We start from the raw sequence: 24,478 nt of genomic DNA, 5'->3' as shown, positions 1-24,478 counted from the left end.
ATCAATTTAAACTCCCCATTTGTTCAACAAAATACAAAATTTGGAGGACCAAAGTTATGCTGATATGGGAAAAGACATTTAGAAATTCCCTAATTTATTTTAATCCGTTCTTTTTAATTTACTTTTCTTAAAAAATGTGTTGTTAGGATTTTAATTTTAGGATTTAAGTCTTTCTTAATAACCTCAAAAAGCCAATTATACCCCTAATATACTTAAGTTTACTTAAATGTACTTACCTTTGGGGGTTGAGAACTTCTCTTAAAGCAGATTCATCGCAGTGTCGAGATGATCCTGGCTCAGGTCTCAGTCCTTCAGTCCCAGTCACATCTCCAGTGCAAAACTCTATTTACTATATTATATCATAGTTTGTTAAATCATGAACTTGACGTCAGAACCCAATATAACAAGTGTATTAAAATCAACAAACACTCCGTATATTCCTATTATTATATCTTGTATATATCCATACTCCTTAACTCTGTGACCTCCTCTCAGATCACCAACCTGCTTATTCTAATACCATACTCATTAGTTCCCAATTAACTATGTGACCTTCTCTAAGATCACCAACAGGCTTATTCTATATTAACTCTGTGGTCTCCAAGACCACCCGTGATCTCCAAGATCACCCGAAGCTTCCTTGATTCTACATCGGTTCCAAACCTTGCCATGCCGACACGTCTGTCACTCACCCTGTGAGAGAACCGTTTCCCTTCTGAATTTGTCTTCCCAGAAAGACAGTGTCTTTGTGCTAATTGGTCCGCTGGATCACAGCAGTGAGAGCACTCTTTGGTTCTCAGGCATCTGGCCCTCACGTCTCTACCTTCTTTTGTCAGGGAGGTTGAGGTCAGAGTCCCAGACTCCCTGCGCAGTTTTACCTTTCAGCCCTGAGATCCAGAGTGTCTTCTCACAAGAGTGATCCTGCCGACAACACCAAAATTGTGGTGGCAATTTCTGTGAAACAAGCACAAAGTCAAACACTTCTTTCTGAAAGTTTAATTCAGCATCTGCAGATGGACTCATCAGTACACATCACCTGAATGACATGCACAAATGAGCAAAGAACATAGGAGAATCAGTGTTCAGTGTGAGATCCCAATCAGAGATACCAAGAGATACCATAAAGTTGTGGTTTCTCGAGGCCATAAAGCTCAAGTCTCTTAAGCCACCATCATAAACCTTAAGGTTACCCTTTTAGATTAACAATTTGGTCAACTCTTTGGTCAGTCATTCACATACATACATCATGCAATTAAACATACACAAATGTAAAAATTTCCATTACAGGCTCAATGTAAGCCATGCTTCAGCATAAGGTCATATATCATCTGGGGCTCAGTGCATCGCACTGTGATCATGTTGGTGGCAGACCCAGGTGGCAACACTACCAGGCTGTGGGGTTCCTGTCAGGGTGACATGAAACAAACAAACGATTTGTGGAAAAGGAGTATATAAACTTTTCGGGGTTTTTTGAGAAAAAAAAAAGTTTAAGAGAGGATGTGCTCAGTACTTACATGTCTGCAGGATAGCTTAAACATCATCCTATGGTCTGCAATGGTCAGCTCTTTTCTTAGGGTCCGACTGCACGCTTTCACCAATGCTACTGTCTTCATGACATTTTCGTACAAGCTAACTCCTGGCTGAATCTCAGTGTATGTGACACTAGATTGGTTGACAATTTCAGTCAATGGTTGTTTATCTGTCAACAATAACTCAAAAGCTCCAGAGCCCAATAGATTAAACGTCGGGTCTGCCCATAGCTTCTTCATTGTAGAGAACAGTTTGGCTATATACTGTAGCTCCAAACACCAGCGCTGGATAGGTAAGCGCAAATAACTCTCAAATGCTGGGTCTCATTTTCTGTACAGTTCCACCTGCTCATGTACCACCAAGACCTGATGTGGGTTAATTGATGTTAGGCTGTGGCACACGGCACCATCGGACAACCACTGTCATGTACTCCATCATTTTAAAGCTTGTTGAGCAGACAGAGATCTGTTTCTGAGGAGAAACCAAGCACAGAACGATCTCTTCTGCTTTTATGCACTGATGAGGACCTTAAAATGTCCGTACAGATCGGAATCATCCCACTTCATAAATTTATCCAAACACCCCTTGTATGTCTCACCAAGGTTTCTCATTTTTTTAAACGAAAGGTGGTCAGATAAATGACAAAATATCTGGTTGGATATACAACATGTGATTGGATAAATGAGAAACCTGACCGGAGCAACGACGTCCGGTCGAATAAACGAGAGGTGGTCGGATAAATGAAAAAACATCTGGTTGGATATTGTGGTGGCAATTTCTGTGTCTCTTAAGCCACCATCATAAACCTTAAGGTTACCCTTTTTAGATTAACAATTTGGTCAACCATTGTCCGCTCATGCAATTAAATGTAATTTCCATTACAGGTTAAAACAAATAGGAGAATGTAACAAACTTCAGGAGCTTGAAGTACCATTGTAATCTTTTTTTTTTTATTTTAACTGAATTTTGGAGAAGAAGATTGTCCTCAACTAGATGCATTGGATAATCCATAGTAGAAAACAGGAGAGCTGACAGAGAGCTTTTTCTTGCAGCATTCAATTCCATTGCCATCTTCTCCTGAGCCCCCTGTGCCTCGACAGCAACGGCAGCTGCCATCTCTTCCAGAGCCTCCTGTGTCTGGACAGCAGCGACAGTGTCAGCTGCCATCTCTTCCAGAGCCACCTGTGTCTGGACAGCAGCAACAGTGTCAGCTGCCATCTCTTCCAGAGCCTCCTGTGTCTGGACAGCAGCGACAATGTCAGCTGCCATCTCTTCCAGAGCCTCCTGTGTCTGGACAGGGAGAAGGAACTCTGTCTCCTGAAGCCCCGTAAATCACCTTTCATTTGCTACATGAACACAATCAGACACATTAGAAGACAGATACAAACGGAGGCTCAGAGGTAGGTGTGTGTGTGTTTGCATTAATGTGTGTGATACTTACAATAATCCAACAGGAGCCAGCCTCACCTCCAGGTGTTTGGTCAGCTTCACTGCTGGCACATTGTTGAACTGGAGACAAGAACAGACACAAAATAAGAGATAAGACAACCTGCATCATCTGTGTCATCTGTCCCCTTGGTGTCAGATAGTTAAAACCACCACCACACACATTTATACCTAACCCAGCCGTGTATAATCTCTGTCCTGATCTTAATATTGTCCTCCTGAACATGATGAACCAAAGATGAATAATATCTGTAACCTGTAGTTGCTCTGTGGTGTTTCCCAGAACTCTAAAGCACAGCACTATCACTGACACCACTGATTCTTTAATCAACCACAGAAGAAATCAATCATGCACAGTTTTTACAATTTAATGAAAGAAGAATTTCTTCGTGCCAAACGGGAGGTAAACGTTTCTATACTCGGTCAGGTTCACTACTCTGAGTACTCATGAATTACCCCCTCCTCCATTAATAAGTATCTTTCTTGATACAGGTATTGATAAAGTTCCTCTGAATCACTCTCTAACCTATAGTTACTACCTTACCTGTGTCTGGATGTGAGGTCCTGCCTGGCTGAACACAGGGCCTGACTGCAGCACACTTGTTGGTGGTTTATGGCAGCAGCCAGTTCACCATTGGGTTTCAGGAGGATGCTGCTCCAAGCTGAGAGGTGATGCTATTGGGGGGGGGGGGTCCTCATCAGAACCAGTCCAGTTGAACAAGTCATGCCATTCCTGAGCAGGGACATCTTGAGGAAGTGGATGGTTATTTGTGTCCTCTGACAGTTTGTTGACCAGTGCCCAGACCATGTCCAACTCTTTGTCGTCCATCTCCTCCAAAGTAAGGTCACTTTCTGCCCTCAGGTCCATACAATTCTGGTGTGTAGCCGTCCATTTCATTGTTGTTCTTCTGTGACATTGATGAAAAACTGGGTTTGAGACACTGCAACAAGCTTACATGCTGATAAATACAAATGAATGATCCAATATTATCATGTATTATGAAATAAAACTAAACAAGTGTAACCCTTCTGAGAGGAAAAGAGAATAGTACTGAAAAATAGTAACTAGGTTCAATAACCAGTGAAATCAGAAGTTCTAAGATCGACTATGGAGCCCAGGATTGATCAAACGATGACGCAGGAGTATACGCTTCCCTATTTATTACAGGATGGGAAGGATGAATAAAAACATCAATCACACAAATTATCACAACTCTTATATATAGAAAATAAAAAATAAAATAAAGTTTTGCAGCTGCGTTTTTTCTAAAGTTCAGTTCACCTGTTTTCAGTCACTGTTCAGTCAACACCGTGAAGGTGGAAAATCAGTCCCACCGCACTGTTGCGTGGATGGTGTGTGTGTGTATGTGAAGTGTAAAAGGATTCAGGTTCCACGGCGTAGTATCTCTAAGTATCCTCCGGGGTCTGGCTCGCCATCAAACTTTGACTGGCTCCAACATCCAGGTAGGTCAAACTCTCAATGGGTCCATCAAAAAACCTGACCTACGATAAGTTGGATCAGAGCATTCATCTTAATTTTCTCAAATCTCAAAAAATGAATTATAGTACATTAATCATGTTAAATCTACATAAACTCTTTATCAATAGAGAATAGGCCTGGGCCAATAATCAATAAATCAATTAATCGCACGATAAATTAAAATGAACTCGATAATTTTTCCGGCCTCGTTTTATTGCCATGTGCATGCGCGTTTGTTTTCCTCTTCTCTCGCCTCCAAGCAGGCTGAATGACAAGAGGGTTCACTCTGTGCTCGGTCTCAGCACCTGGGGGCGTTTGTTCCATAGCGGAATGAACCCTCTTGTCAGTCATCCAGTCTCTTTGTCTCTGTGGGGGGAGGCAGGGCCACTAGCATTGGCTCCACACCAAGCGGCAACATCCCGGGCTGAGCGCTGAGGCCAATGCGGAAGTGCAAAAAACTGCAGTTCACTGGGTGGCCACTTGAGGCTGGCTCCAAGAGGGAGTCAATGGGAATTGACTCCCATGTTAAAACGCCAGACTTTAGAGCAGAATTAAACCTGTTTACAGCCTGGTTCAAAATACGGTTTTAGACTCAATCAGTAAGTTCTTCCTTCGTAACAACTCTGGGGGGGGGGTAATACAGAGGTTTGAAATTGTGAATAATTATCACTTGATTGACACGTGACGTCACCATTAGCTCGTCACTCTGGCAGTTAGCCTGTGGTCTGCTCGGCTTCACCTGAGCTAACAGGCTAATTCCCGTCACCGAACGCGACCGGGTCTGGGGAGGAGTTTTGTTCGGCTGATTGTCCTGACGGAGAAGTGTCTGTGGTGTGTAAAGTACTGCCTTTTATTTACGTGTCAGTAGTGATGAGCAGGTATCATTGTCTCTGTACCTGGCTGGTTAGCTTAGCTCCGCTAACCTCCAGGCAACATACCAGCAGTAATGGCAATGCTAACGGGAGTGACGGGGGTTATTAAACCGACATGAAGCGGTTCACACAGCGGAGAGAGGAGCGTTAGAGTTTATGGTGATAAATCTTTTAAACTGAAGGCGACTGTGTGTTTAGTGAATGAGCTCCACCAAGTTAGATATTTAACGTTATGTAAAGTTGTTCAGCTCCCCAACCTATTTGGCTTGACTACGTTACTGTGGGTAACTTCAGTAATAATGTTTTATTAGATTATTGGTTCAGAAATAACGTTAGTGCAGCTGCTGCAGTGTGAAACTTGTTGAGCTGGACTTTATTTATGAATGAACAGTTTACCTACCAGGTATAGACCTGTTTTCATAACTTACTAACAATTAAAGCAAATGATTGCACATGATGCATTACATTATAAATGCAATACTTTTAATGTGAAAGAACTCCATACTGCACATTCATTGTAGTACACTGTTTAATCCCAAACCATATTCAAATACATAGTTGAATATCCACAGCATATAAGGACATAGACTTTGTTTGAAAGTAACACTTATCTCGGCAATAATGCCATACTTTATGTTTCCTGTCATTTTATTAGGGACGGACGAACCTGAGGGACACAGCTGTGCTGACCGTGTTCTGTCTCTTATGACAAAAAAGAAAAGACTTTTTATCTAAAGTTTATCAAATCAGAAAGTAAAAGATGAACATTGTTGTGATAACAGTGTTCATTTTACCAACCATAATGGATATAGAAATTGACTCAATATTATTAACATGTTGACCAGCCTGAAGCTGCCGATCTCCACCTTGTTGCTGCTGCCACAGTGGATTCAGAGGACATCAGGTGTTGCAGTGCTTCATGTAATGAAATGAAAAAAGTCACGTTAAAGGATGTTTTATGCTGAAATCATTGTCATATCTGTAGATATTAAGGAACAGAGGAGAAACACGATTATTTACAGATACTGTACAATACAATAGCCTACAATAATTTTTACACATGTAATATGAGCTGTGTTAAGCAGCCAAGACTGGTACTTATAGTTTATTCTGTGTTCAGCAGGTGGAAGCACCACAGATTTCAGCCAAACTGATGTACTAAAAAAAATAAACATTGTACAAAAAAACGTCTTTCTACCACATCTGTAATAACCAAATGAGCAAGGTGAGCCCATCAACACGGACGAGCCAGTTCAAAAGTGGTGGCAACAAAAAAAAGCAACACAACAAAGTTGCATGCCCACCTAAAGCACAACCACCCGACCCAGTGTTCCCAGCTGGGGAAAAAAAAAGTGCACCTCAAGATGCAGAGCCTTCGTCCCGAAAGTCAACACTCACTGAGGCGTTTGGTCGACAAAGTAAATATAAATGGAGCAAAACTGGTAGTTCGCTGCATCGCAAAAGAAATGCTGCCCTTTAGTACAGCTGAAAAGCCAGCATTGAGAGAGATGCTGCAAACGTTTGACAGACAGAACGAATTGCCTGCGAGAAAATACATGTCACAAACGGCCTAAATGTTCAATATTTATTGAAGTGCAATTTTGTTAATCGAGACTTGATAAGCCATTTTATTTATTGTCTTGGTTGTGTGTGGTTTTATATTTGAGTGCTGTTTTTGCTAACAGAGACTGAGAGTCCATTTTATTCTTTGTTTGTTTTATTTATTCAGGATATTTCAACGTTCCTGAAATTACAATTACGATGGTAAAAAAAATCACTGAAAAATAAAAGTTTATTGTATTTGAAAGGGTGTGCATTATTATGATATATTATCATGTTGACAATCATATCATTTATCGGCAATAATTCGTGGGACAATATATCGTCCAGCAAAATTTGTTATCGTCCCAGGCCTAATAGAGAATAACAATTTTACTCAATTACTGTTGCAACATGCTATCACCATGTTCAGTAATAAAATAAGCAACACTCAAAATATCACATTATGTTATTGAAATAATCTTCCTCACTCCAAATCAACAGTATCAAAATATCCTGTGCTCTTTACATCGTAATTAGCACATAAAACAATATCAATCATCTAGAAAGAAAAACATGTAATGTGCACAGCTAATAAAATATGGCTGGATGAGCTTAGAATGCACAAATAAGGTGCTAAACACACACATAACACAGCTCTATGTGCAACAAAGGAGCAAACAAATGTCTCACAATGCACCTTTAAAATGTCGGATTAGGGCTTCAGCATTAATGTGTGGTGTGTCGTAGTGTGTCTCTCTCGCGCCAATCAGCACCGGAGCTAGTGATCTGATGTTAGCTCCTATGCTAACGGTTTAACTCGTTGCATTAGCTATTAGCCTTTAGCACATCAAGACGGCCGCTCACCGATGCGTTTCTCTTCCCGAGAGGTTCCTCCGACTGTGCTCACACAGGTCCTGGTCGTCCCGGGAGATTTCTTCGGCAGCTTTTCCGAGTCTGATCCACTTTTCTTGTTTTATCTTCCTATGGTGAGTGTCTGTTTAATGCGCCTTGCTCTCTCTCTTCCCGGCAACTTCAGAGGAAGTGAACCTGCTCCGATCAGCTCAATGGGCGGGGCTTCTTTTCTGATTGGGTGACAGACCGTCTCCAACCCGTCTCCTTCAAACTAAAACTCTCTATAAATTATTTTATTATGGTTCTATCTCTCCTTTTAGATAAACATCTGTTTTTTATTATTAACCAAAAGGTAGTATTAAATGAATTGATTTTTCCACCATGAATTTCACTTTTCTTCATTCAATCAACTAATTTATTGTTTTTAATACAGATTTTTAACCTGGGTTACACAAGAATCTAATACTTTTATTTAGAAGCTGTTTTGTTGTGATATTTTTTCACTGTGATTTTGAGCTAAATGGAGATATGGACACTTCCTATGCTTCTATATACTATATACTATACATCCACTGTCATGATTACACCTGATTTCTTTGGAACTATGTTCTTTCAGATACAAATAAAAAAATCTATTCTATAGTTATCTTACAGGATCACATAACTGCCTCGTCCATAAGCAACTCATATACTTTACTGGGCCATTATAATAAGTCTCTATACTCAGTCAGGTTCACTACTCTGAGTAATCATGAATTACGACCTCCTCCATTAATAAGTATCTTTCTTGATACAGGTATTGATAAAGTTCCTCTGAATCGCTCTCTAACCTATAGTTAGTACCTTACCTGTGTCTGGTTGTGAGGCCCTGCCTGGCTAAACTTGGGGTCTGACTGCAGGACCAGCTCCGTCTCCCATCTAGCCCTAATGTAATCAGTTGAAGCACTCGTACAGTCTCTGAGGTTTTGATATAACACAGATACCACCTTGATTTTTGACCCATTATATACTCGCATTAGTACATCTATCACTCCGTTTAATATTTTTGCGCTCCCTATTTCCCTTATAATATAATCCCTTAGCTGTAGTTATCTAAAAAAAATCCTAATTTTTTAATCCATACATTTCTCTAAGGTCCTGAAAAGACATGTTGTTTCCATTCTTTAGTATTGTACACATGGCAGTGATTCCCTTCCTCTCCCAGTTCCTGTATGTCAGGTCACTCAAGTTTGGCTTGAATCTTTCATCATATGCAATCCAGCTCAACAATCTCACTTTCTTTTCCAATCTATGCCTTTTATTGAAATCAGCCCAGATAGTCAGTGTGTGGGAGGTTATTGGATCTATTGAACCTTTTAGTAGTTTTTAGCAATGTAATGTTGCCCAAAAGGGATTGCACTGGTTTGCTAGCCACCCTCATCTCAATCTCTTTCCATTTGGAGTTATAATGCTTGTCACACCACTTGACCAAGTTGTGCTGCCTCATAATAATCCTTTAAATTTGGGAGTGCCATGGGAATCCCCCCCGATTCTTAGCCAGTTGTAGCGTGCTATATTTTATTCTTGGTTTTTTACCACTCCAAATGAACCTCGATATCATTTTGTCCCAGGTTTTAAATCTTTCTAACTGTATATTGACAGTAAGGGATTGGAAGAAATACAACAGCATCAGGAAAATGTTCATTTTAATAATGTCAATCTTTGAACTGACCTCCAGTGATATGGTTGACCATCTCTCAATATCCTCTTAATTTGTATATGAATCTGATCACAATGAAAACATGGCTGGATTTATCTTCTGAAGATGGCTTATCTGTTTTGTTAGGGTTACCCCAAGATATTTTATGCTTTCTGAGTTCCATTTCCATTTATAAGCATTTGTAATTTCTTGGGAAGGGGTATAATTAAAAGCCAGAATCTGTGTTTTATTCACATTTGTTTTATATAATGAGTGGTCTCCGTATATACTTATATACTTAAATGTGTTAGGTTTGTATCAGGTCTTTCTAAATATATTATTACATTGTCTGCAAACAGACTTATTACATGTTTTGGTTTTTTAATATGTATTCCCTTTATTTCCTCACACTGTCTTATAGCCTGCGCCAGAGGTTCAATGTATAAGTCAAAGAGGAGAGGGGACAGGCAACATCCTTGGCGTGTTCCCCTCTGTAGCTTTATGCTTTTTGTTAGACTACCATTCATTTTTATTCTAGCTATAGCATTCTGGTATATTGTATTGATGCATTTAATGGCTTCTTTGTTAAATCCAAAACATTCTAATGTTAAATATACAAATATCCAATTTACGCCATCAAAAGCCTTTTCGCCATCAAGACTCAGCAATATAGCCTTAGTTTCCTTCATTTGTATCGAGTTTACTATTTGCAGGGTCCTTCTTATGTTATCTAATGTTTGTCGTCCTGTAGTAAATCCAGTTTGGTCCTCATCAATTAATTCTGTCATGAAATTCTGATATCTCCTTGCTATAATGGATGTGTATATGTTGTAATCTACATTGAGCATAGAAATGGGTCTGTAATTGTTACAATATTCTGCGTCTTTACCCTCCTTGGGGATTACAGATATGATTGCTTCATTACATGAGGGTGGCAATCCACCTTCCTTAAGGTCAGTGGCGGTTCTACATTGAGTTACTCCCCGGGCGAGGGGTGTTATATAAAGTAGAGTAATGTGTATAGTCTTTTTCCTTCGGATGCAGTTCACGCCATACATCAAACAGTCCATGTTCCTTCAACGACATGTTTACAAATTTAGATATATGTGTCTTATTTCTTTTTATACTTGTTGTGTCTACCCTATGATCCATTATCATATTAAAATCACCAGCACATATCACTATACCTTCAGATTTTAAGGCCATGACTGGGAATAATGATTTAAAGAATTGTTTAGTACTCTCTGGAGGGGCATATACATTAATTAACGTAACCATCTCTTCCTCTAGTTTCCCCTTCACTATAATATATTGTCCTTCTGTATCCTTGATTTCTTTTAGACATTCAAATTTAGTTGAGCTTTGTATAAGTATTGCCACACCTCTTTTGTTGCTTTGTTTACAAGTACTGTAATAGGTGTTTCTAAAACCAAATTTCTTCAGCTTTTCATGCTCTTCCTGGGAAAGGTGTGTTTCCTGCATGAAGATAACTTGAGCCTTAAGTTTTCTCATTTTCAAAATGATCTTAGTCCTTTTAATTGGATTATTTAACCCATTAACATTTAACGACACTAACGATATGCTGTTCATTTATAGCTTTGGAAAATGGCATTATACTCCATGATATATATATATATATATATATATATATATAATATACCATGAGAACAAACAATAGCCCAAAGAACATTGAGCAACTCAGCAATAAAAAAAAAATCGAACTAAGAATACAACAGTAGGCACTTGCCCCCCACGTTTCCCCCGTGGGTTGAGGGGAAATTCAGATGAAATATGGGGGCCCCTCCTTAGTGAGGTCCATTCTTGTTATCCAGATTCTCTTGAGCATCTGTCTCATTAATTCAATTCAATTTTTTTTATATAGCGCCAATTCATATTTTACATTATCTCAAGGCACTTTACATTTAAAAGTCAAGACCTTAAAACAATATTAACGTAGAGAAACCCAACAGTTCCCACAATGAGCAAGCACTGTGGGGAGGAAAAACTCCCTCATTAACAGGGAGAAACCTCTGGCAGAACCAGGCTCAATGTGGGCGGTCATCTGCCTCGACCGGTTGGGGTGAGGAAAGAAAAGTAAGGGGGGAGGAAAGGAGAGATGGGTGGAAAGCGGGGGAGAGAAGAGAGAGATAACAATAACAATGTAGTGATCTACAACAGGATTATATATATTAATGAATTACTGAGTTATTGTAATTAATGATAACAATGGTGATGGTAGTTGTTGTTGTCCTGCAGTCCCGGTGCCAGAGTTATCTGAAACGAGAGAGAGAGAAGAGCCAGAGGGACTATGGGAGGACAAAGTGAACCTTTGACATGATGACATGTTAAAATAAATAAATAAACAGGTGTGGGGGGGCAGAGAGACAGAGAGACAGAGGGAAGTGATGAAGTGCTCAGTGCATAATGGGAGTTCCCCCAGCAGTCTAAACCTATAGCAGCACAACTAAGGGATGGTTCAGGACTCACCTGATCCAGCCCTAACTATAGGCTTTGTCAAAGAGGAAGGTTTTTAGTTTTACTTTAAATGCTGGGACAGTGTCTGCCTCCCGAACCCAGATTGGGAGCTGGTTCCATAGGAGAGGAGCCTGATAGCTAAAAGTTCTACCTCCTGCTCTACTCTTACAGACTCTTGGAACCACTAGAGAGCCTGTGTTTTGGGAATGAAGTGATCATTATAGCTCACACATACAGCGTCCGATCAGTCCTAACAGTGAAGACTGAAGACCTATATACAATCTCTTAGACTATTTGTCTTCAGTGTCTAACATGTGTTATCTTTCACTTACTTATTCATTTAAATGCACTTACATACTGTGGTGTCTGAAATGCTATGTGTTGTCTTCCCTTTAAAGGAAGTCTATCCTTGGGTTTGAGGCCCCCAGCTCCTAAGAAAATCTGAGGAATTTTAGGTTGTTTGAGAATAACTGAATGTATACATTAGAGCATTAGACCACGGCTCTAACTGACACCCTAAATTTAAGCTGGTGCTATTCCCTTCCTGACACCGGACAATCTGGAGGAAAGCCAGATGCATTTTCTTTAGGTTTACGCAAACAACCCTCCTATATAAACGAGGAGTTGAAGTTGCCTCGGGAGAAGATTCACATTGGCCCCGAATCTCTCTCCAGGCAGCAGAGAAGATTCACATTGGCCCCGAATCTCTCTCCAGGCAGCAGAGAAGATTCACATTGGCCCCGAATCTCTCTCCAGGCAGATTGCTTTGCTTGTATTGATGCTGAACTTTTTGTATTAAACTTTTATATACAATCAAGACGGTGTCATCGGAGATTCCTTCATCATCTTCACATCATCGCAACCCCAATATACGACAATACTTTATTTGTCCATTCCTCTGTATTTCTGTAGTTTATGTTTTGCTCGTGTTGCGGTGTCCTCTTTGTTTCCTACCTGTTGCCATGGCCATGGGCCGGTGTCCCAGTGTATCCTCATTCTGGCCATAGGTGTCTAGAAACGGATTCCTCTCTCTTTTAAAACTTTCTTAATTCCCGCGTACTCCTTTCTTTTCTGAATTATTTCCGTGGCATAGTCACATTATTGGAAATAGTATTAGTTAGGTGATAAGTTGCAACATCATGTCCCAATTGGAGATCAGCCGTGCTGCACTGCTGCTGTGCCTGTGGAACAAAGAAGAAATGAACAATTAAGCCACAGTATCACTAATTCCAGCTCTGTCCAACAATCCATATATAATAGCTCCAAAGACTCCTGGAAGAGACATTGTCCTACCCTGAAGAGCAGTCATCCACAGGAGGCAAACACAAAAGGTGGCCACCTCACAGCCCCAGTGGTGTGACTACTCTTGGAGATTCTCCCATCACAGTGTCCTCTCCATGCAGTCTCTCTGAATCTTCATCTGACGTGGCTGGCTGGAGAGGTGCGTGGACCAGTTCACATGTGAGAACAAAGCCTTTGCAGGGACTGGAGAATATGCTCTGCCTTTTGGGTGAGGATAAATCAATATTTAGGCGAAAAAAATGCTGAGGGGGTACAGCGGTTGTCCTCCAACCAGAAGGTCGGAAGTTCGATCCCCAGTCTTCCCATCTGCATGCCAAGTGTCCTTGGGCAAGATACTGAACCCCAAAACTGCCCAATAGAACATCAAAAAAAGTGCTAGCTATAGAAGCACTGTATGAATGTGTGTGTGAATGGGTGAATGGAAAACTGTAGTGTAAAGCGCTTTGAGTGGTCTTCAAGACTAGAAAAGCGCTATATAAATACAACCATTTAACCATTTACCATTTTAAAGAGGAGATGGAGAGCCCGTCATCAGCAGCGATCACTTAAATAACGTTGACTGTTGTGCTGTGCTCCACGAGGAGTCAAAATAATGTTATTATTAATGACTTTGCCTCACACAGAGCACCAAAAATGTTGTGATTATGTACTTTCCCTTGCGCGGGGTACGATTATGTACTTTCCTTCATGCGGGGCACCATTAAATGGTGTGCTTTTGGGCATTAAATAAATGTGGCTATCAGAGAAATATTAAATATTAATATTAAAAATATTAATATTAAACTGATAAAGGATAAATCGGGGCACCACCCTTCAAAGGAAGGGAAAAGATAGCCAAATTAAGAAATAAGACTTACTGACTACAAATTTGGAACTCTGATTAATAATTAAATAAATAACTATAACCAAAATTACCACATCAATAGCTAGCAAAGTTGAAGGATATGGAATTCTTGACAGTGTAGAGGTTGGCAAAATTCACACTTATGCAACATTAATGAAGATGGAGTTTTGAGACCATGTGGCTGAGATCACATGTATGTGTTAAGTTTGTGGAAATGAGTGTGTGAGGTGTTGGTGCCAGGTTAAAGAAAGTAGTTAGATGCATGCAAAGAAACTGATCAGTATAACAGAACTAACATTAACTTTCAAATAACATATTACCAAATATCACAACAACACAATTCAAACTTATAAACATCACATGAAATAGAAATAGGACTAAACAGTCCTTTGCTTAGCCTAGCGTAATAATAGAGCCCAGTTGTGTTACCTGTCCATGAAAAAGAGGGAAAGTTCCTTTTTGGATGTGCTGTTTGAAGTCGAGTGAAGTGGTCTTGTTGGTTTGTGGCTCCTGTTGTGCATCTGCTGATCAGACCTTGTGTCGTGGCCAATTGTGCTGAAGTTCTTAGGCAGGCTCTCGCGTCACTGCCTTTGGAAGGTTTTAGCAGTCTGCTCCAGGCAGGCCTGCTGGAAGTTGAGGAGCTTGTGTAGGGAGGAAGTCTCCCTGGCTGGGAGAGCAGGGCCAGAACCTACTCCACCAGGAGCGGTCAGCAGGGGAAGAGGCAGAACAGAGAAGAGAGCTAGGAAACTCGGCTTATATTGGCCTTGTGACCTCATGGGTCATGGGGGACACAGTGACCAATAGTGGTTGAGAGTTGTCTTCTGGAGCAGTTTTACCACCTATATGTGAAGAGGAAGCACCCTGGGAGACTGAGTTCTGGAAGCTCTCCTTTGTCTCCAGAGCAAAGGAGACATGCGGTCAGGCTTTTGACTACACATGTAGGCCCAACTATGGTTCACAGATACCAGGTCCCAACATGACATTATGGCTTCATTGAATGAAAATGTATTTAACCTATCTCGATGTGCTTCTTTAGGTTGGACGGGGAGTTTTTGAATGCCAATATTTCAGTCACTCTCTGTAGGCATAACAGGCACTTAATCCAGTAGGAAGAATCTTTCACTCCAACGTACGAAAATATTTCTTTTTTTTTGGAATATTTTATTTTTCAAATATTTTCACGATGCATGAAAACTTGCAGAACATACTACATTAAACATTACAGAAAATGACATAACAAAATTTAAAAAATTCACACAGATGAAATAAAACAAATTAAACAAGTAAGGTAAATAAATAAATAATCCCCCCCACCCAAAGAGAAATTAAAAGTAAAAAAGAGTTGGTGCATAGGATGACACATCACAGAGAAATACAGCAATGACACAGTACATAATGTAATTCAGTAGTTCAGAGCTCCAAATATTTAGTCCTACGGTACCGTTGGTGGTGTATCCATGTACTCCAAATAAGGCTGCCAGATTTTCAAAAATAACTTATATTTCTTTCTGAGACTATATGTAATTTTTTCAAGAGTAATACAACTGTTCATTTCCACAGACCATCTGTCTATGAGAGTCGGGGAATCAGACTTCCAAGTCATTGCTATACATTTCCTGGCCACACATAATGCAATTTCTGCAAATTTAATTTGGAGCTTCGTCAAAGACCCGTTGAAAGTTGTGAAGTTTCCCAGTAAACATAGCTCAGGATCCAATGGAAAGGTAACTCCCGTGATCTCAGTTAAGACATTACAAAAGTCATACCAAAAGGACCTCACCTTTGTGCAAAGCCAGGTACAGTGTAGGAAGGAGCCAACCTCTATACCACATCTGAAACACATTTCTGACAATTCAGGTTTGGATTTATGTAGCTTCTGTGGGGTGAGGTACAGTTGATGAAGAAAATTATAATGCACAAGTCTGTACCGGGCATTAACCGTTGCTGACAGACTGTTCTGGCACAAATCTGACCAGAGTTGTTCATCAATTGCTATATTCAAGTCTGATTCCCATCTCATCCTGGATCTGTGTAATCCTGGTTTTGGGCACTCATTCACAAACATGGAGTACATTTTAGAAATAAATTTGCATACATGTCCCTCATGAAGCATTCTTTCCAGATTAGTTAACACAGGTAGAATCATTTCAGGGCCCAGGTTAGTTCTCAAAAAAGCTCTTAACTGGAGGTAACAAAAGAAAGTTCTACTGGACAAGTCATACTTCCTCTTCAGTTCTTCAAAAGACATGAGACGTCCTTTATCAAAGCAATCTTCCAGATGCTGGATTCCCCTATCATGCCAAGTCTCCAGAATTTTATTATTTAGAGTCATGGGTACAAGTTCATTTTGTCTTAGAGGTGTTTTTGGGGACAGTCTCAAATCCAGCCCAAGATTTTTTTGAACTTCATACCATATTTTAATAAAATGTTTCAGAATAGGGTTATCTGTCCTTTTGGATATGGTTTTGGAGTTCCATTTATAAATGAAATCACTGGAAGCTCCTTCTTTCAGAGGATGAAGTCCAATTTGTATCCAAGAGGGGGCAACATCGCCGTCGAAAAGTGACGAAATATATCGCATCTGGGCCGCTAAATAATATTTTTTAAAATTGGGCAATCGGAAACCTCCCAGGCTATAATCCCATGTTAGTTTTTCCATTGACACCCTTGAGATTTTACCGTTCCACAAAAACTGTCTAACGTGATTGTTGAGTGTTTTAAAAAAGGTTTCAGGTAATGGAACGGGTAAGGACTGGAAAAGATACTGCAACCTCGGGAGAATATTCATTTTCACACAGTTTATTCGACCAATAAGAGTTATGGGTAGGTTCCTCCATCTGTTGAGGTCCTCCTCGATTTTACTCAGCAATGGGAGGTAATTAAGTTTGTACAAATTTTTAAGATCATTGTCTATAATTATTCCTAAATATTTAATATTCTGGAGCCACTTAAATGGGGTTGTTTGTTGGTATTCGGTGAGATCAAAGTTCGTGAGCGGAATAATTTCACTCTTTTCCAAATTGACCTTGTATCCTGAAATAGCACCATGTGTTTAGCAGCGTCTGTAATTTCGTGAGAGAGTTAACCGGGTCTGTTAGATACAGAATTACATCATCTGCCAGGAGATTGATTTTATGATTTATTTGGTCCACTCTGAACCCCTTTATTTCTGGATCTCGTCTAATTGCTTCAGCAAGTGGTTCAATAGCCAGGACAAAGAGTCCTGGAGACAGAGGGCAGCCCTGTCGACTCGATCTACTCAAGGGAAATGCTGTCGAAGTCTGTCCGTTTGTGGTAATTTTGGCTCTGGGTTTATGGTAAAGTGTTTTCACCCAATTGATAAACAAATGGCCAAATCCAAACTTGTCCAAAACTTTGAATAAATACGGCCACTCAAGCCTATCAAAGGCCTTTTCAGCATCTAATGCTACAGCTACACTAGGTTCAGGTTTAGATTTCGTTAGATGGATAATATTAAAGAGTCTGCACAGATTATTGGCTGATGAGCGTTTTAGAATAAAGCCACTCTGGTCTGGGTTTATTCATTTTGGCAAATGTTGGCCAAGCCTGTTTGCCAGGGCTTTGGAAATCAATTTATAATCTGAATTCAATAATGAAATGGGTCGAAAAGAGGAACACTTTAATGGATCTCTATTTTTTTTGTGAATCACTGTGATTATGGCAGTGGAGAATGATTCAGGAAGGGTTTGAGTTTGAGATGCCAAATTAATCACATCCATTATAAGGGGGGTTAATAAGTCCTTAAATTCTCTGTAGAATTCAGGGGGGAAGCCATCCTCTCCTGGTGATTTATTGGGTTGTAGTGAGCATAAGGCCTTTTCGATTTCTTTCTTAGTGAAGGGCAAATCAAGATTCTTTTGGTCTTCATGGCTGAGTTTCGGCAATTCAATAGTGGACAGGAATTCATCAATCTTAGATAGATCCTCTGGCGATTCTGATGTATATAGATTTGTATAAAACTGTTTAAATGCATCATTAATTTCTGTTGGGTTGTGTGAGATTGCACCAGTTTCAGTTTGAATTGCATTAATTGTCCTTGAGCTTTCCTCTGTTCTCAATTGCCAGGACAGGATTTTGTGAGCTTTCTCTCCCAGCTCATAATATTTTTGTTTGGTTCTTAAAATTATTTTTTCAACCTTATAGGTATGTAAAGTATTGTATTTTAGTTTTTTGTTAACCAACCGTTGGTAAAGTTCTTTAGACCCAGATTGTTGAAACTCCTTTTCCAATTTCAGAATATCTGCGTCTAGCTCATTTATCTCTGCCATATATTTCTTTTTGATACCCTTTGTATAAGATATTATTTGCCCTCTTAGATAAGCTTTCAGCGTGTCCCATAATATGAAACTACCGGGGGAGGAGGGGCAGTTTATCTCACAGAACAATTTTATCTGGTCCCTAATAAACTGGCAAAAGTCTGGTCTATGAAGGAGAGTAGGGTTCAGACGCCATCTATATTGGTTTGCTGGTTTTTCTGGCATCAAAATAGATAGGGTCAAAGGTGAATGATCAGACAGCGTCCTAGATAAATAGTCAGATTCCAGTGTTCTATGAATCAACTGTGTTGACAATAAGAAAAGGTCGATCCTGGTGTGAGATTTGTGTGGGCAAGAGTAAAAGGAATAGTCTCTAGTCTGAGGGTGCATCTGTCGCCACACATCAGTCAGGTTTAGATCTTTCATAAATGATAAGGTAGTCTTGGCTGCTTTTGTTTTGGATATTGTCGTAGCTGACTTATCTAATATAGGATCTAAGCAAAAATTAAAGTCGCCTCCTACAAGTATGTTTTGTTGTCCCCCCGATACTTTCATAAAAATATCCCGAACAAAGGATTCATCATCATAGTTGGGTGCGTATAAGTTTAACAGTGTCCAGGGTTCTGAGTAGATTTGGCAATTAACTAGGACATAGCGGCCTGCTGGATCAATCATAGTTTCTCCAATTGTAACTGGAATATTTTTATTTATTAAAATAGCAACCCCCCTGGCTTTTGAGTTAAATGAGGATGATAACACATGTCCCACCCATTCTCTTCTCAGCTTTTTATGCTCCTGTGTGGTAAGATGGGTCTCTTGTAAAAAAGCGATATCAATGTGCAGTTTTTTAAGTTGTGTCAAAACTCTCTTCCTCTTAACTGGTCCATTTAGCCCATTCACATTAAAGCTAACAAACTTAACTACCCTATTCATTAATACTAACTGTGTACATCAGAGTACCATAGCCTCCTTGTAAATGCACTGTGCAAGAGCCAGTGTATCCCCCGTGATGAAAGAAAAAAAGATAAACCAAAGCACCAACATTCAACAAGAAAACAAACCCCTTAACCCACCCCTCTTCCCCCCAAGTGCCTAATCCTGAACGTTTGACACTATCTTCCCTCTCGAACTGGGTTGTGCACTTCGCACTTGTCAAGTATGACATGTCTGGCATGGTTCAGAAACAAATAAACCAGCCCAAGGCTCTATCTAAGAAAGATTTTTACAATATGCATAGTATCCATTTCGGTGTAACAAGAATTTATATGAAAAAAAACGCTGAAAACACCCTTTTCTGAAATTGTTAGAATGCAAACAGGGTGGGATAACATGAAACCAATCCATCTGAAGTAAACTTAAACTTGAATTGCTGCCATCACTTACTTTATATCTCAGCACCTTTAGCATAACAACATTGACGGCAGTGTTAATGAGAGACAGCTCCGGAGCTGCCGCTGGGTTTCATCCACCTGTTGGTTCTGTCCGCCTGGTCCGTCATGCTCGTTCCGGGGAGTCGCGCAGGAATGCCGCCGCTTCTTTTGGTGTTTTGAAGAATTTCCTTCCTCCATCGGGAAGCGTGATCCTCAATGTTGCAGGATGAAGCAGGGCAAACGGGATGTCCTTGGATCGAAGCTCCCTCTTCACTTGGTCGAACTCCTTTCTGCGTTTCATCAAGCTGGCACTCAGGTCAGGAAAGAACAGTACAGGCTTTTCCTCGTACATGATGGGACCGTTGTTCTTGCGGGACCGCTGTGCGGCGATGTGCAGGATATTGTCCCGGTCTTGGCATTTAAGCAGGCGTATCAATCCATGTCTCGGTCTCTGGTCTGCAGGTGGACGGTGCGTAAAAGCTCGGTGCGCTCGCTCTATGATCAGCGGCTCAGTGAAATGCTCTCGTCCGAGAGTGGCTGGGATCCAATTAGCAAGAAAGTTCACAAGGTCCCCACCCTCGCAGTTTTCCTTCAGGTTAACGACCCGTATATTGTTGTGTCGACTGTAGTTTTCCAGCTGGTCGACTTTCTCCAATAAAAACTCATTTTCTTTACTCAGCTTTTGGACGCAAGAATCCAGGCTCACCAGCTGGTCCTCCGCTGTGCTGATGCGGCATTCCGCCTCGGTTGTGCGGGTGTTCAATATATCCAGCATTGCTTTTAGTCCAGAGATAGATTGGTTAATTTCTGCCGTTTTAGCGTCGATTTTACCGGAGAGAGCTTGATTTCCGTTTCGTATCTCTTGAAGAATGAGGGAGTCTTTCACACCTTCCAGGTGGCCTTGTGCCGCGGCCGCCGCCATTACATGAACTTCTTCCTCGCCGTAGCCGGGAGATGTTTTATCAATAGATGTCGAGTTTTGCTCACCAGCTGAGTTCAGTTGCTTGTTTCTGGTTCTCCGGTCCATAATAAAGCTAACCGACCAGATTCGGACTGAGTTTGGGTGTTTTAAAATAATTTAAAATGGATTTGTTTGAAGAGCCTGTGGGTCTGCGTCTACCTAGCTTCGCTGCATCACGTGACCCCCTACGAAAATATTTCTTGACAATACGGCCGGTGTAACGTTATCTTCATCACCACCACGGAGTTCACCAAGTTCGCCACTTTAGTCGAGATGCTCGTCATCTGCTACCGGAGCATTAACGTTAGCAGCAGAGCCGGCAGCAAGTGCTTCCATGATGGCATCAATAATGTGACATGCCCGTGTAGTAAAATTTCTGTTCATTACACTGTGTCACATATGAATGTCACTATGTACCTTTAATCTGCACTGCAAACTGGAGTGATTATAACATAAATTGCTAATGATTACAATAAGTTTAAGACAGATATTACGAATCATCAAACGAATCAAACAATATACTCTATGTGTAACAATCAGTATGTAGTGTATGTATAACTTGTGTGAAGAAATCATAATCTTTTTGTTTTTTTAAAGGCAGTCTGACAAGAATGAAATATAATGGTGTAAAATCAGAGAGAAATATCTTTTAAAAAATAGTAAATGGTTTGGACAGATATAATGGTGTCAAGAGTAAGAAAAACTGTGTAAAAGAAAAAGAGACTCATCATGGTACGGTAGGGGCTCTCCAGAGGGAAAGTCCCAGCTCCAAGGCCAAAGCAACCCAGGTGTTTGGAGGCTTTCCAGGGGTAAACTCAAGTCCAACGTATCAAAGTAACCCCGGTGCTTGGAGATTTTCCAGGGGGAAGGTCGTAACAGGTGTGGCCCTTAAGGATAGATAAAGCGGAGCAACACCACTGTTAGTCAGAGTTCTTCTGGTGCAGCTCCGGCTCGCTACTGAATGCTCTCAGGTTTTGTTGTCGACAATAAAACTCTGCTGCTTTTAAGTTGAGTTCTACTAATTTTTTTTTTAACTGAATTTTTGGACTTTTGGACCACGAGTTGTTTCACCACAACACCCAGACAAGCGGGACTTCTTCTTCTTCGTGCTTGGCGGTTGACATGACAACGAATGTGTTGTGTAGTGTAAATGAAAAAAGACGTTAACAGGCAAGCTAATTCAGCGGAACAAACTTCACTCTTTCTTATTCAGGTACCAGTCACAGTCACTCTCTTCTTCATGGGGTACATCGAGTGAAACTGCCACCCACTGACATAATATATATTGCAGGCACACGTATATACCACAAAAAGTTTACGGCATTACGTCACCAACTCAAATTTCTTCTGATTTTAATTTGTAGTAATGAGTAAAGAAGATGGTTAGGAGAAATGTATTGGAGTAAAAGTACACATTTTACTTAGGAAATATAGTGGAGTAAAAGTGAAAGTTGTCAGAAATAAAAATAACAAAGTAAAGCACAGATATGTGAAATTTCTACTTAAGTAGAAATGTAAAGAAGTATTTGTACTTCGTTACATTACAACACTGGGTAAGGTCAGCTCAGGTGCTGTTGGATGGGCGCTGCTGACTACTTCCAACACTGTGGTTTTCTCAACCCCAGAGCGTGGCGGATTCTCTTCCAGAGTGAAGTCTTCTTTGGTTTCTCAGGGAGAACACTGGAGAGAGACTTCTCCTCAGTGACATCATCCTTACTCTCTCCATTGAGCTCCCGACTGGAAACATCAGCTTCATGACAGTGGCAGACCACATTGTAAGAAGCTTTGAGCTTCATCAGCTCTTCTTGGAGAACCTTCTTCTCCTGGAGCTCAGTGTTGAACTTCTCCTGGTTGGTAGTCTGATTTTGACAGACCTCATGATAAGAATCTCTGAGCTTCATCAGCTCTTCTTGGAGAACGTTATTTTCCTGCTTCTCCTCCTGGAGCTCAATGTCGAACTTCTCCTGGTTGGTAGTCTGATTCAGACAGACCTCATGATAAGAAGCTCTGAGCTTCATCAGCTCTTCTTGAAGAGCATTATTCTCATCCTGAAGCAGATCGCTGGTTTGAGTCTCCTTGTCCATGGAGTCAATCTTTTGGCTGTGAGCTTGCCTTTCCTCCATCTCTGTCACCACAAGCTCAACCCTGCTCAAATCCCTTTTCAAAAGGGCCACCTTCTCCTTCAGAGCCACATTGTCCTCTTCCAGAGCCTTCACCTTGTTGCTTTGTACAGCCAGTTTGCCATTGTGGGCTTTAGAGTGAGCTGTCATTTTCTCCTTCTCCCTAATCAGAAGCTCATCGTTCTGTTTGAGCTTCTCTTCCAGAGCCTTCACCTTGTTGCTCTGTACAGCAAGTTCAGCCAGTTTACCATTGTGGGCTTTAGAGTGAGCTGTCATTTTCTCCTTCTCCCTAATCAGAAGCTCATCCTTCTGTTTGAGCTTCTCTTCCAGAGCCTTCACCTTGTTGCTCTGTACAGCCAGTTCAGCCAGTTTACCATTGTGGGCTTTAGAGTGAGCTGTCATTTTCTCCTTCTCCCTCATCAGAAGCTCATCGTTCTGTTTGAGCTTCTCTTCCAGAGCCTTCACCTTGTTGCTCTGTACAGCCAGTTCAGCCAGTTTGCCAGTGTAGGCTTTAGAGTGAGCTGTCATTTTCTCCTTCTCCCTCATCAGAAGCTCATCGTTCTCTTTGAGCTTCTCTTCCAGAGCCTTCACCTTGTTGCTCTGTACAGCCAGTTCAGCCAGGACACCAATGTGGGCTTTAGAGCGAGCTGTCATTTTCTCCTGCTCCCTTATGAGAAGCTCATCATTCAGTTTGAGCTTCTCTTTCAGAGCCTTAATCTCAGACTGCATTGTTCCACATGTCTGAAAAATGGAAACATGGAATTCATTATTAAAAGACCTGAACCTGAACATACATTTCTAAAAAAAAATAATTATTACCAGGATGTCCATTTTGGTAAAGGGGGATTTGTAGTTATGAGAGCAGTGTCTTCTTGATGAATTTTTACTGAACAAATCAGCAGTTGTCTCCGTAGGCAGGATTGTTGTCTTCACTAATGAGGACTGTGGTCTTCTCAGTTGACGGTCTGTTATTTTCACAAGCTAATAACTTGAAGCAAGGGAACTTGTTATTTATGTTTGGTAGTTCAGAGGACCAAAGAAATATCCTTTAATGTCTAGAGTTTTTGGTTCTTTGATTGGATTTGATAAGGATTTGCAGGCCAGCCATCCCTTTGATGGTTGGCCCCTCATCAATCATCAAAGAAGATTTTAAGAAGCAACCGTTTTCATGGCAATTTTTATAACTGCACAACATGGCGGCCCCTGGGGGTTTATCAGGTTGACTTCTATATGATGCACATCACTGCGGAGCATACACAAATCCTGAGCTAGGCGGCTACTATACACATGTTGCACTGATAGCTACAGTGATCCCTGTCTGAGACTGAGGTTAGTCTCTAGACCAAATGAAGAAAATCAATCAAGGATTTCAGATCCATTAGATAATGTGTGATATGCTTGAGGGAATTAATTAAATATGCTATGAAGTGTTAAATTAAGTATGTAGATATGTACATAAGCATCAACAAAATATAAGTCTATGTGTCAGTAAGTACATAGTGTGAAATCTTAACAGCACAAGCATTATAAAATAAATGTAGTAGGATGAAAATAAAATAATGAAAATGTAAAACACTGTAGAGCAGCTGTAGTCAACTACTTTACCATCACCGGAAAGTGGGTACATTTTTGCAAACTAATTTTTGCATTGTGTGTCACTGAGAGCATGGGGAATTGTGCATTTCTGCAGCATGTTTGGATTCGTGTTTGTAAAAAAATGTGTGTGTGT

At 40.6% G+C, this 24,478-nt stretch overlaps 1 protein-coding gene and 1 long non-coding RNA gene across 2 annotated transcripts; both read right to left on the bottom strand.

The window, feature by feature from the left end:
• Nucleotides 1-2,551: 2,551 nt before the first annotated feature.
• LOC138405187 (uncharacterized) lies at nucleotides 2,552-4,236 on the bottom strand. Its single transcript, XR_011238872.1, has 3 exons — nucleotides 3,521-4,236; nucleotides 2,972-3,039; nucleotides 2,552-2,876 (listed from the first exon to the last, which is right to left on the bottom strand). It is a non-coding gene; the product is annotated as an uncharacterized lncRNA (long non-coding RNA).
• Nucleotides 4,237-22,026: 17,790 nt separating this feature from the next.
• On the bottom strand, nucleotides 22,027-23,741 carry LOC138405088 (golgin subfamily A member 6-like protein 22). The gene is made up of 2 exons (XM_069511282.1): nucleotides 23,569-23,741; nucleotides 22,027-23,490 (listed from the first exon to the last, which is right to left on the bottom strand). Exons 1-2 carry the CDS (start codon nucleotides 23,578-23,580, stop codon nucleotides 22,222-22,224), a joined length of 1,281 nt encoding a protein of 426 aa, XP_069367383.1. The 5' UTR covers nucleotides 23,581-23,741; the 3' UTR covers nucleotides 22,027-22,221.
• Between the last annotated feature and the right edge of the window lie 737 nt (nucleotides 23,742-24,478).

This window comes from Paralichthys olivaceus, chromosome 16 (assembly GCF_024713975.1).
Source record: "Paralichthys olivaceus isolate ysfri-2021 chromosome 16, ASM2471397v2, whole genome shotgun sequence".
NCBI classification, from domain to species: Eukaryota; Metazoa; Chordata; class Actinopteri; order Pleuronectiformes; family Paralichthyidae; genus Paralichthys; species Paralichthys olivaceus.
Note: the sequence above shows the minus strand (reverse complement) of the source record. Positions and strands in the feature narration are given on the sequence as shown.